Source organism: Leptonychotes weddellii, chromosome 15 (genome assembly GCF_054177405.1).
Source record: "Leptonychotes weddellii isolate Sample4059 chromosome 15, ASM5417740v2, whole genome shotgun sequence".
Taxonomy (NCBI): Eukaryota; Metazoa; Chordata; class Mammalia; order Carnivora; family Phocidae; genus Leptonychotes; species Leptonychotes weddellii.
Window position 1 is genome coordinate 1,050,127 of NC_138383.1, and position 12,451 is coordinate 1,062,577.

The following is a 12,451-nucleotide window of genomic DNA, read 5'->3' on the forward strand; positions in this document are numbered from 1 at the left end:
CAAAGTCCCAGCTCCTGTCGCGTCATCCCTGTGAAGACATATCACAATGGATACAACCACCTTTGCTGACCCTTGCTCTGCTGGCACTGGGGGAAGGACAGAGAAACTGGTCCTGACCTTAAGGAATTCATATTCTAGCTGAGGGAGCCCCACATAAGAGATGGGAAAACACACCCTCAAATGCAATGTATCAAACGCAAACTCTCAAAAGTACGAAAGCATTTTTTTCTATGCCGTACCGTTTCTGAAATGAGGATGTTACTACAGCCAACGTGTACATTTAATGTGGGTGTGTTTCTTTTCTTCCTGCCAAGTTATTAAATTGATGATGAGTCCTAAAACTAGTGGTGGTGGCCTTTCGTAACAAAGGAAGTGAATACAAATAAAGAGGAAGGTTTTCTGGAGAAAAACGGTGTTCAAGGAGTGGGGGTGGGGAGGGCAGCCAGAGGAAGGCAGAGGTGGTGCAGAGGCTTTGAGCAGTGAGGGAAAGGGACAAGTTGATCGGTCTACAGCAGTGCCAACAAAATTAAAATGTGAGCCACACCCGTTATCTTAAATTTTCTAGAAGCTCGGTAAAAAAAAAAAAAAAAAAAAAAGGCCATGGCTAAAATTGAGTACTTTCATTGATGTTTTCATTCAAACATCAATGCAACGTATCAATATTTAAAAATTACGGGAATTCCCGTACTCAGTGAACCAAGTCCCGGCCCGTGCTCAGCAATCTCGGGGGCAGCGCGCGGGGGTCACCAGACAGCTGCGAGGGGTCGGCAGCCGGCGGGGACGGAGGGGCGGCGGCACCTGCAAGGCCCCGCATCGCCCCCCGGAGCCTTCCACCGGCCGGACGCCGAGCAGTGCTCCGGGGCCGCCTGCCCCCAGGCCTCGGGGCCGCGTCCCCGTTTCCGGACTCGCAGGTGGAACGGCCCAACCTCCCCCTCTTCCTGCGCCCGCTCCGGGAGGGTTCCTCGCCCGCCTTCCAGCCCCAGCACGTTCGGCCCCGGTCATCCCCACGCCACCCACGCGCCTCCTCGGCGCCCCGACCCGCCGCCGCCGAGCCCGCCCCGGCCCGCCGAGCCCCGAGGGCCGCCGTCCACGCCCCTAGCCAGGCTCCTCGGCAGGTACCGCCAGGCCCTCACGCGCACCGGAAGTTGTACCGGAAGTTGCGTTACACCAACTTCCGGCTCGCCGAGCCGGGGGGCGGTGTCAGTTACGAACAAGCCGTCCAATCAGAATGCAACACGAGGGGTTTCAGAGGCGCAGGCGCGGCTCCGCCCCTCATCTGGGAACTCCGCCCCACTGCCACGTTCGACGAAGGATCGCGCGGGGATGCGCGCATCTCCTGGCCAATCAGGAGCCGCAGAGCCCGCGCCTCCGAAGGCAGCAGCCGTTCCAGAGCCGCGGAAGGTGTAAGAGAAAGCCACCAGTCACAAGTCGAGGAAGAGAAAGTTCTCCACCGAAAGCCAATGAGAAACCCGGGAAGAGTGCGAGCGCGAGCTCCTCGGCCAATCCCGGGCGAGGGCGAGGGCAGCCTCCACAGCGATTCCGAATCCGGGGTCGGGGGCCCAGTGCGGATAGCCAATCCGAGCGCTTTGGAGGCGGGCCCCGGAGCCCGTCAGCCAATCGCGCGCGGGTACGGGCGGGCGCGCGCGCGGCGGCGCTCGGGCTTATAGGGGCGGGGCGGCCAGCGCGCGCTCTCGTGGCCTCGGTGTCCCGGCGGCGCCAACCGAAGCGCCGCGCCCGCTGCCGACATGCTGCGCCGCGCTCTGCTCTGCCTGGCCCTGGCCGCGCTAACGCGCGCGGGCGCCGCCGCCCCGGAGGAGGAGGACCACGTCCTGGTGCTCCACAAGGGCAACTTCGAGGAGGCGCTAGCGGCCCACAAGTACCTGCTGGTGGAGTTCTGTGAGTGCCGCCGCCCGGGCCTGGCCGGGCCGCCGCGGGGCGGGGACGGGGGGGCGGGGGGCTCCAGGGCTCGGGAGGCTCCTCCGCGGGGCCAAGGCAGCCCGCGGAGCTGCTGTCAGCGTCCCGGGGGCGCCCCTCCTGCCCGCGCCGGAGCCTGGCGGTGGCCGCAGGCCCACGGCCGGCCCGTGCCTTCGTGCCTGATGTCCGCACGGCAGGGTCCCTCCGTTGGCCCGGGAGAACGGGGCGGACCCGTGTGAGCCCCGGGGGCAGCCCCCGGACCGCCCTCCGGGACCCACCCCGGAGCGCCCCGCTCCTGCCCGCACTGCCTTCCACCGGCTTGTCACCCAGCGTCCGGAACCTTTGTGTTTGTGAGTGTTGACACCCCGTCTGGGGCGGAAAGCTCGAGCCCAGGGCGGCTGCTGACCTTAGGTGAGAGAGAGGCAGCTCTGCTCCCACTCAACACGAGTCTCAGGGCAGGTGCGCCCAGACGAGGCTCGCACACTCACGGCCGGGTCTTGCTACGTGGACGGGCGTTGTGGCGCTAGCTTCTTAGCCTCCCTGTGTTCCCAGGGACACGGCTGCCCTTGCCGCCTGCAGGTGGTAGGAAGGCACCCCTCGTTAGAGTTTGTCCTGTGCTGCCTGTGAGAGCCACAGGGATGTTGGTGTCAGTTTGTCGTTCGTGGCCTCTGTCCCGATGTTGCCTAAGAGCATCGAGATAGCAGCTCAGCTGCGTGTGTTCACAGGGGCTTATCTTTGTGAGGAGATAAGACTTTTATGGAAGGAGGTATGGTGGAGAAGGCACGGGGAGCAGTGGAACTTGGTCAGTGCCACCTTCCAGCACCCGTTTTCTCTTTCAGATGCCCCTTGGTGTGGCCACTGCAAGGCTCTGGCCCCTGAGTATGCCAAAGCTGCTGGGAAACTGAAGGCAGAAGGCTCGGAGATCAGGCTGGCAAAGGTCGATGCCACGGAAGAGTCTGAGCTGGCCCAGCAGTATGGTGTCCGTGGCTACCCTACGATCAAGTTCTTCAAGAACGGAGACACAGCTGCTCCCAGGGAGTACACAGGTGCGACTGCAGCGCCGCCCGTAACTGCCTGCAGGCCGTGGACCGTGCCTGAGGGGCGGGGACGGGAACCCATTCTCGGTCCAGTTCAGCCTCTCAGGCTCTCGTAAGGAGTGTGCTCCCATCCCTGCAGAATCTCGTGGGTGGGGAGGGACAGCCATCGGGTGGATAGCAAGCTGAGGCTTGTCGTAAGGTTGGCCAGTGAGGAGAGGAAGGCTGGGGCCCTTGGGACCACAGGAGCGACGAGTGTAGTGATGGCACTCGGGTGTGCCAGCCGCCAAGCCGAGTGCCGCCGAGTGACAGGCCGGCATCACTCACCTGTGTGGCCGGAGCCCTCGTGGCCAGCCGCCTCTGGGGCTGCCTCCTGGAGGCTGGGCCCCTCTGGGGCCTGGTAGGTCCTGACGAGAGGAGAGACTTTTGTCTACAGAACCGGTTCTGTGGCTCTCCTGTCAGAATGCTCTGGAGCAGCCTAGTTAATCCTGACGCCAGTGACTCTGGTCTCCTTCCCAGGCTGCTGTTTTATTGTTCCCACATTCACTTGTGTTCACTTTGGAACAGGAAGCGCACAGTTCCCATGATCCCATCGCTGACACGTAGCTTTGGCGAAGGAGACAGCTCCTCTTAATTCCACCTGTAACTGATGACTCAGCTCTGAGTTGCCACTTAGGAGAATCCTTTTAAGTCTGAGCTTCCGCAACTTCCTCACATTGGACCAGGTAGCCAAACTGAGGGGAGAAAGTGATTGGCCTCAGTCTCAGGAGGAGCAGACTTGTAGCTTTTCATTTTATCTGCCCTGGGTGGTACGCAGGTGCAGGATCGCTCTCGCCTGCTAGGCTGGGAGGCTTGTGGGGTAGGCCACCCCACAGACAGGGACACCTGAGCGGCCTGGGTGCCCAAGGCCAGCTGGAGCTCCGTCTGTTTTCACAGGGAAAGCTGGTGTTCGGCTGGCTTACTAACCAGCCTTTTTTTTTTTTTTTCTTTTTTTAAAAATTCCATTACATCTTTAATTAAGACGAGTGAGGCCACTGGGGGAAAGTGTATCTGTGTGTGTTTAATGAGTTTAAATTCAGGGAAATTCAGAAAATGCAGAGGGACCGGAGAAGGAAAATGAATTGTCCCGCTACTGCCCAGAGGTGGCCACTGCCTTTCCCTTGCTCCAAACTCCATCAAAGCTTTTCAGGTGCACAGAACAGGCTTTTTAGCCCTAGGGTTTGCACAGGTGTGTGGAAAGAGGCAGCGAGCTCAGAGGAGAATGGCGGGGAGGCTGGGCCCTGGTTTTCAGTGGAACCGCATGTGTTTGGGCACAGCCGGCAGAGAGGCCGAGGACATCGTGAACTGGCTGAAGAAGCGCACGGGCCCTGCTGCCACCACGCTGCCCGACGGGGCTGCTGCAGAGGCCTTGCTGGAGTCCAGCGAGGTGACCGTCATTGGCTTCTTCAAGGTAGAGGCTTTGGAATTTCATCTCGGGGCCTTCCCCCTGTACCCCCCATCCCCCAGTCGTGGAAGGAGGGCTCCCCGTGGCCTGGGCACCGCGGTCTGTCCTGCTGCTGACCCCGGCAGGGATCCTCGGTGTCAGGGTGCGTGGCCACCTCTGCTTCTTCTCCTCTGTAGAACGTGGAGTCGGACTTTGCCAAGCAGTTCCTGCTGGCGGCAGAAGCCATCGATGACATACCTTTTGGGATCACATCCAACAGTGATGTGTTCTCCAAATACCAGCTGGACAAGGACGGGGTTGTGCTCTTCAAGAAGGTGAGTGGCCCTCCTGCGGCCCCGCCCCGGGTGGTGAGCTGCTGCGGCAGGGGCTGCTTTCCTTACTGCTCCCAGCGCTTGAGGACCTTGCCCGGGCAGCGCTGCGCCGCCAGCTGGACCTGCCGAGGGCCCGTCGTGCGGAGTCAGATCTAGGAGCCGCTTAGACAACGGCCTTCAGACTTTGCGCCGTGGGCCCTTTGCTCTGGGTCGTGTTTCAAGCACAGCCGCTCTGCAGGGTTAGCCCTTCTCAAAGAAACTGGTCAAACACGTGTAGCAAGGTGTGCTATTTTAACGGGTCCTGAGCATAGGATTGTAAGTCCGTGGCGGTACTTAACGTGGACGCTGCCGTGTGAAGCGCGCTCCCGTTTGTTCACCAGAAACGGACTCGGGAGTGTTGGCTCTTGGGAGAGCGTCCCCACCGCTGGCCCAGCCCGGCCTCCACAGTGTGGCAAGCACGGGTCCGGGGCCACGTGCCTTTTGGTTGCCGGCACCGTTGCTGGGACCTGGCCTGGCTCACATGGGCAGCGTTACCGTGGGGTCACAGGAGTCACTTGATTTTTGTTTTAGCCACTAGACAGCCAGGTGGGCTGGCTGAACCCCCGTGATTTCGGAGCACAGCTGTCCTGCACTGGCCGGTAGTGTGTCCGCATCGTCTCGATGGCACAGGCGGTGGAAAGGGAGGACGAGCCAGGAGCGGGGACAGAGGCATGTCGTCAGGGGTGGAGATAGGGCCTCCTTATCCTGGTTAGTCCGCGTGGGAGGAGGGCAGGTTTAGAGCTCCAGCAAAGCAACACAGCGTGTGCTCAGAAGGGCCGGGCCCTGGGCTGGGGCCACCCTGTGTGTGCACCCCGTGTGGGGGGCAGCCGGGCCGCGGTCAGCTCTCTGTGCTCACTCCCGCATCTGATGCCTTGCCAGGCACTGGCGGGGGGGGCGAGGGTATCTCTCAGCCGCGTGCCGAAGGACCGGGGACACCCAGGCTCGGGGTGGCTTTCTTCCAGTGTTCTTGCCATCCCGCTGTGTCTGTAGTCCGTCCTTTCTCAGAAGAACTCCAGACGCCGTCTTCACTCTCAAAGGGAGCAGCGTTGCTAGATTAGCCAGTAGTCGTCGCCCAGGGGCCCAGGAAATCCCAGTTACATGTGTGATGGGGGGAGCCCATGGGAGCCCCTGGGGGTGTGGGTGAGGTGGGCCTCTGGGGGTGGTGAGAGTCCTGGGTCCTGAGGTTGAGGCTGACAGAGAAAGGAGTTTCTCTGAGGCCACCGAGAGGTGTACACCCTCTTGCGTCCACACAGTGCTCCCCTGTCACCCCGAAGATCCAGAGCACCAGTTTTCACAGAGGACCCTTGGTGCTCATGTGTCCCTGAAGGTCTGCAGAGGCTCCACGTGAGCGTGGTGGGTGGGCTGACCGCCGTGTACTTCCTTCCTGCGGTCCGTACTTGCCGGGCACAGCCAACCCCTTGGGTCTGGTGCCGGTTGGGGGGCAGCCTTGAGCAGAAGCCCGGCAGAGCCTGGGGACTTGGTGCTGTGCAGGTGAGTGGTGGCCACAGCCGCAGTCCCGCAGGCCGCACCACGGCCGGGAGGGCAGAGGCTCAGGTCCAGCACCCGAGTTCGTGCCGTGCTGCCTCCCGTCTTCCCCACCACCATCCGGTTCATTTTCCCAATCTTTGCTTGTCCCCCTTCGTCCAGGCTGTTCAGCCCAGTTCCTCCGAGTGCGCTGGGTTTTCCTGTCTGCCCGGGGCCGTGAGGGGCGGCCTCGCTGAGCCGGGCGCCTCCCCAGCAGGACAGGGCAGGTGGGCTCCCAGGAGTGGCCAGTTGCCACTCGCTGGAAGGATGGCGTCTTGGGTTGTGGGTCACTGCCGGTGGACCTTTGGTTTGAGAGCTACTTACTTTCTGTCTTTGTCACGGCGTTTGCTTTTTCTTTTTTATTTTTTGAAGCTGGAGGGTCAGGGGTAGCTGTGGGGCTAGCCCTCTCCTCCACTGCCTGGAGCGTCGAGCCTTTTGGGGACGTTTGTCGTTGGGGCCTGAGGGAGCCAGCCTCCGTTGCTGTCCCGAGCTGAGTGAGGGCGGGCTGGCTGCTTTTCCCCGAAGTAGACGTGAACGTGGTGGGATGTGGCACCGTCACTGAGAAGGTTGCGTCTCGAGACAGATGGCATGGGGCAGTGCTGTTCTTCGGGCCTCTCGGCGTGAAATCGGGCAGACCGCTCACAGCGTGGGGGAGGAGACACAGTTCTGGAGGAGCGGGGGGCACCGTGGCCTGTGCCTCTCGTAGGGGCTCACAGCACGCCTGGGCGAGCATGCCTGCTGGGAGCCGGGCCTCCTGGCCTTGGCTTCTCTGCCCCCGTTCCCTCTCCTCTGCCCCAGGTTTGGGGAGGAGGAAGCAGGCTTCAGCTTCATCTGTGGGGGAGCTCCCAGTGCCCAGCCTTCCGTGTGGTCTGACGTAACAGCCACTGTCATGGTCAGGCTGGAGCTCCGGCTCTGACGGAACGATGGCGGGAGCAGGGAGCGGCCACCTGCTCTTCTAGAAGTTCCTTTGGGGAAGCGTAGAGGGAAATGACTGGGAAGAAAAGGAGAGTAGTTTCTCTCCTTGGGTCTGATCTGGCAGTTCAGAGGGAATGACCGAAGGCTCACCTGTACCCTCACCTGGGCAGGCGTGGGCAGAGCATCGGCCTGTCTGCGTCTGGAGTGGTGTCTGCGCCGCCCCATCCAGAGCTGTGGCTTGGCTGCAGGGCCCCCCTGGGCCTCTCTGGGCAACAACCGCAGCCTTCCACCTTCGGGCCCCAGGAATCCTCAAACTCTTCATGTTACTGGGGATCCAATCTGTGGTCGCAGATTATTCCTATTGATTTTTATTGGGTCAGAAATCAGAACTGAGAAAAAAAATTTTTTTTTCAAATATTTTATTTATCGGGCGCCTGGGCGGCTCAGTTGGTGAAGCGTCTGCCTTCAGTTCAGGTCATGATCCTGGAGTCCCGGGATTGAGTCCCGCATCGGGCTCCCTGCTCAGTGGGGAGTCTGCTTCTCCCTCTGACCCTCCCCCTCTTATGTTGTCATTCTCTCTCTCTCTCTCAATAATAGAATAAAAATCTTCAAAAAAAATTTGAGAGCGGCAGAGGGAGAAGGAGAAGCAGACTACCCGCTGAGCAGGGACCCCCCCCCCCGACGTGGGGCTCAATCCCAAGACCCCAGGATCGTGACCTGAGCCAAAGGCAAACGCTTAACCGACTGAGCCACCCAGGAGCCCCTAAGAAATGTTTTAAAAACCTTGTTCATCCAGAGGCGCCTGGCTGGCTCAGTCGGTGGAGGGGGTGACTCTTGACCTCAGGGTTGCGAGTTCTAGTCCCAGGCTGGGTGTGGAGGCAACTTAAACCTCGTTCATTCAAAATAACAACAGTTGGGGCGCCTGGGTGGGTCCATTGTTAAGCGTCTGCCTTCGGCTCAGGTCATGATCCCAGGGCCCTGGGATTGAGCCCCACGTTGGGCTTCTTGCTCAGCGGGGAGCCTGCTTCTCCTTCTCCCTCTGCTGCTCCCCCTGCTTGTGTTCCCTCTCTCACTGTCTCTCTCTGTCAAATAAATAAAATCTTTAAAAAAAAAAAAATAAGTTATTTGTAATCACAAGTTACAGTCTTGTGAAAGTTGGTTTTTCCCAGATGACTGCAGCTGAGTGGTGAGAGTGTTCGCTTTCTGCCAGTCACTAACGTCTGCCTGGTGGAGGGATCCCTGGCTGACCTCCTCTGTCAGGACGTCCCTCATCGCTCTGCTTCCATCCAAGGGCACAGCACGCTCGGGAGAGGGCGTGTTCTGAGCGTGAGCAGGAAATTGCAGCCGCTCTGAAAGGCCCCCGGTCTCCCCTTGGTGTCGCTGTTGCCTGGGGCTCGGGAAGATGCTGCTCTCTGCAGCCCTCCTCTGGCTGTGTTTTGTGGACAGAGGCATGTGGCTTCCTCCCCCATTGCTCTCAGAAGCCCGGACAGGAGGGTGGCTGTCAGACTGTCAAGCCGGGGGTGCTGAGGGAGGCTTTGGGAGCACCGAGGTGCTCATGGCCCTCTCTGCGTCCACAGTTTGATGAAGGCCGCAACAACTTTGAGGGGGACGTCACCAAAGAGAAGCTGCTGGACTTCATCAAGCACAACCAGCTGCCGCTGGTCATCGAGTTCACAGAGCAGGTGCGGCTCTCCTGTGGGTCCTGCGCCCTGAGAGGGGGTGGCATGGCAGAGCCCCGAGGTCCCGGCCCCGGGACCCCCACATACAGAGTGTTGCATTGGTGGCCTCATAGCTGTTGAGAGAATATCCTGTGCTCACGGCTCGGCTCACGGCTCACACCCAGTAACCTATGCTTACGACACAGACAGCCCCGAAGATCTTCGGAGGTGAAATCAAGACTCACATCCTGCTCTTCCTGCCCAAGAGTGTGTCTGACTACGACAGTAAGCTGAGCAACTTCAAGAAGGCCGCCGAGCGCTTCAAGGGGAAGGTGAGCCGTTCACACGTCTGCCGCAGGCTGCAGGGCAGCCCCAAGGCTCCCTCCAGCTCTCAGGACTGTCCCGGAGGGGACCCGGTGAGTGGGGACCAGAAACTGCCTTCAGCCCTCCGCTTACCCTGCTTACCCTGCCTCTTCTGCCCCCAGATCCTGTTCATCTTTATCGACAGCGACCACACTGACAACCAGCGCATCCTCGAGTTCTTCGGCCTCAAGAAGGAGGAGTGCCCCGCCGTGCGCCTCATCACCCTGGAGGAGGAGATGACCAAGTACAAGCCGGAGTCGGACGAGCTGACGGCAGAGAGGATCGAGGAGTTCTGCCACCGCTTCCTGGAGGGCAAGATCAAGGTGGGGGAGCCGCGTCCTGGCGTGGGGCTGGCCTGTGCTGGCCTCGGGGCCCTCAGGGTCCCAGGCTTCCTGTGGCCACATGTGGAGGATGTCTGTGCCTGAGTGGAGACCCCTGAGGACGGGGCCCCCTCTTGGTCCCCCTGCTTGGGGAGCGTGGAGCAGCCCCGACCTCGCGGGCACAGCCCTCTCCTGAGGTTCCGTGAGCAGTTCTTGTCCTCTGAGGACAGGTGGGGGCCCCAGCCATGGTGGGGGCCCCGAGGCCCGTTGGGGGCCCCAGGCGTCCGTGACCCTGCTCCGCCTGCCCTCCAGCCCCACCTCATGAGCCAGGAGCTGCCTGAAGACTGGGACAAGCAGCCTGTCAAGGTGCTGGTCGGGAAAAACTTTGAAGAAGTTGCCTTTGATGAGAAAAAGAATGTCTTTGTGGAATTCTGTGAGTGAAGCCCCTCCAGCTTCCCTAGTCTGGCCTGTGAGGGCGTGTGCGCTGGGGGCGGGCGGAAAGCGGCACTGGGCTCAGCGCCTCAGCACGGCTCTCTTTCAGATGCCCCATGGTGTGGGCACTGCAAACAGCTGGCTCCCATTTGGGATAAGTTGGGAGAGACGTACAAGGACCATGAAAACATCCTCATCGCCAAGATGGACTCGACGGCTAACGAGGTGGAGGCCGTGAAAGTGCACAGCTTCCCCACGCTGAAGTTCTTCCCCGCGAGCACGGACAGGACGGTGCGCCGCCGGCTTTGGGGGGGAGGAGTGTGCCACCGCCCGGCTTCCTGCCTGACCCTCTCTCTCCCTCTCCCTCTCCCTCTCCACAGGTCATTGATTACAATGGGGAGCGGACACTCGACGGTTTTAAGAAGTTCTTGGAGAGCGGTGGTCAGGACGGGGCCGGGGATGATGACGTGAGTGGGGGTCGGTGGGCGCCCTGGAGGGGCATGCGTGTGTACCTGGGCCGGGCAGAGCCACTCTCCCTGAGGAACACTCCGGGTGGAGGCCTTTAGAAGGGTCTTGAAACGCTGATGTTTGCTTGTGGCACCGCAGACTCGTCCCATAAGGCTCCCTGCGAGCCGGGACGCAGAAGCTCTTCCCTAGCCGGTTGGCTGAGGTGTCCCGCCGCCCAGCAGCTTAGGCCTGTCCACGTCAGCCCTGGGCAGCCGGGGCGGTGCAGGGGGTCGTCCAGGTCAGAGCGTCTGCTGGGGGTGGGGGTGGGGGCGGGGGCCGCCCAGAAGCGGCAGCAGGCCTGCCGAGGGAGCGCACACTGAACCTGGCGTGGTGGACCTGCTCGTGCTGCTGGGTGCTGGGGCTGTCACTGGCCCCACAGACCCTGGAGGCTGGGGTCCTGGGCTCCCCTCCCACCCTGTCTTGTCTGCAGAAGCTCCCCTGCACATCTGCTCTTAGAGACCTGTCCGAATGGCCGGCTGGGTCCTGCCGTGCAGGGTGTGGGCGACGGGGCGGGCTGTGCCCCCGGCCCGACCACACCCCTGCACAGCCCTTCCTGACGGGTTTCTTCGTGTCCTCTCTCCCCCACCCCAGGATCTGGAAGATCTGGAAGAAGCAGAAGAGCCTGACCTGGAGGAGGAGGAGGATCAGAAAGCTGTGAGAGATGAGCTGTGACCTGGGTGCCCCAGACGCAACAGCCCCGCGGGCAGTGTGCCCCAGCAGCGTGGCCTCCAGGAGCCCAGGGACCCTCACGGGCAGGAGGGAACACTGACCGGAAATGCAGGGAATTTTTCTGAAGCAACACTTCATCCTAACACGTGTAAATTTAGACCCATCTCTTACTTCTGCTTTTCAATTTTTGGAAAGGGATTTCTCTCCAGGCCAGCTCACCTTGGGGGGCCGATTTTTTTTTTAAATTGTGATGTACTTTTTCGTACATGGTTTTGTCCAAAGCGCTCGTTAAAATGTCTTGGAATCTCATGCAGGTGAAGTCTCCTTCCTGTTAGGTTTATACTATCACTTTAAAAAATTCCATCTGTGGGATTTTGAGACATTTTTGGACGTCAGGGCCTCCCTGGAGACTCCTGTCCCCTGCGTGGGGCGGGGCCGGGCCAGGCTGGAGGGGTCCCTCTCACCTCATGCCGGTGTCGCCGTGACGGAGCGTGGGTCTCACGTTGTTGGCTTAAACGGAGACACGGGGTCTCCGTCGCAGGGGGCCTTGTACGACTGCAGGGGGTGGTGGGTGCCGGCTGAGCCCAGGACAGACCCGGGCAGCTCCCCTGCCTCCCGAGCCAGGCTCCCTGGTGCTCTGTGACTTCCAGCGCCCCTGAGGCCTGCAGCAGGCAGAACCAGAACCCTCCATTTCCAGGCTGGGAAACGGCCAAGGGTGCTTGAGCCGAACCACGTGTGGGCTGTTCTTCAGCCATTTCCACCACGACATTGGAATTGAACACATTGGCCAAATAAAGTTGAAATTTTACTACCTCTTGTTGTCTCTGCTGTACAAGCTCTCTGGGCCACGGGGAATGGGCTGGGGTCAGGCCTCTCCTGGTCGGGCACCTTGGATTGTGGTGCTTCCACGGGAGCCGCAAGCATGTCATGGGTCACCAAGCGCACACGGCCGGGCTGCTTCGGCTGGATGGGGGTGGGTGTCCCGGGGCATGTAGCGGCCACTACCTGGGTGCTGCTCCACGCTGCATCGGGACACGTGGTCCCCCGTGGAGCCCCCCCAGCCAGCGCCCTGCCCTGTCTTCCTGCCACCGCAGGGCCTGACGAGAAATTGGCAGTGTGAGCTCAGGAATGGGTGAATTGATAGCATTGCTATGCTTACTTACCGCCGAGCCTGCACAAATCAGGGTCACGTGTTACGTCACAGGTTTTAAAATGTAATTTGAGGGGCGCCTGGGTGGCTCAGCCGTTGAGCGTCTGCCTTCGGCTCAGGTCATGATCCTGGGGTCCTGGGATCGAGCCCCGCGTCGGGCTCCCTGCTCGG

The 12,451-nt window shown here is 60.8% G+C and overlaps 1 protein-coding gene across 1 annotated transcript; it reads left to right on the plus strand.

The window, feature by feature from the left end:
* Positions 1–1,687: 1,687 nt before the first annotated feature.
* Positions 1,688–11,943, plus strand: P4HB (prolyl 4-hydroxylase subunit beta). The gene is made up of 11 exons (XM_006743082.3): positions 1,688–1,896; positions 2,754–2,960; positions 4,265–4,398; positions 4,569–4,706; positions 8,759–8,863; positions 9,046–9,171; positions 9,325–9,525; positions 9,835–9,955; positions 10,064–10,245; positions 10,335–10,421; positions 11,053–11,943. Exons 1-11 carry the CDS (start codon positions 1,746–1,748, stop codon positions 11,131–11,133), a joined length of 1,533 nt encoding a protein of 510 aa, XP_006743145.2. The 5' UTR covers positions 1,688–1,745; the 3' UTR covers positions 11,134–11,943.
* Positions 11,944–12,451: the final 508 nt, after the last annotated feature.

Coding starts and splice junctions, on each gene's coding strand:
- P4HB (XM_006743082.3), top strand. CDS start 1,746: ATGCTGCGCCGCGCTCTGCTCTGCCTGGCCCTGGCCGCGCTAACGCGC. Junction 1,897..2,753: donor GTACCTGCTGGTGGAGTTCT/GTGAGTGCCGCC, acceptor TTTCTCTTTCAG/ATGCCCCTTGGTGTGGCCAC. Junction 4,399..4,568: donor CCGTCATTGGCTTCTTCAAG/GTAGAGGCTTTG, acceptor TCTCCTCTGTAG/AACGTGGAGTCGGACTTTGC.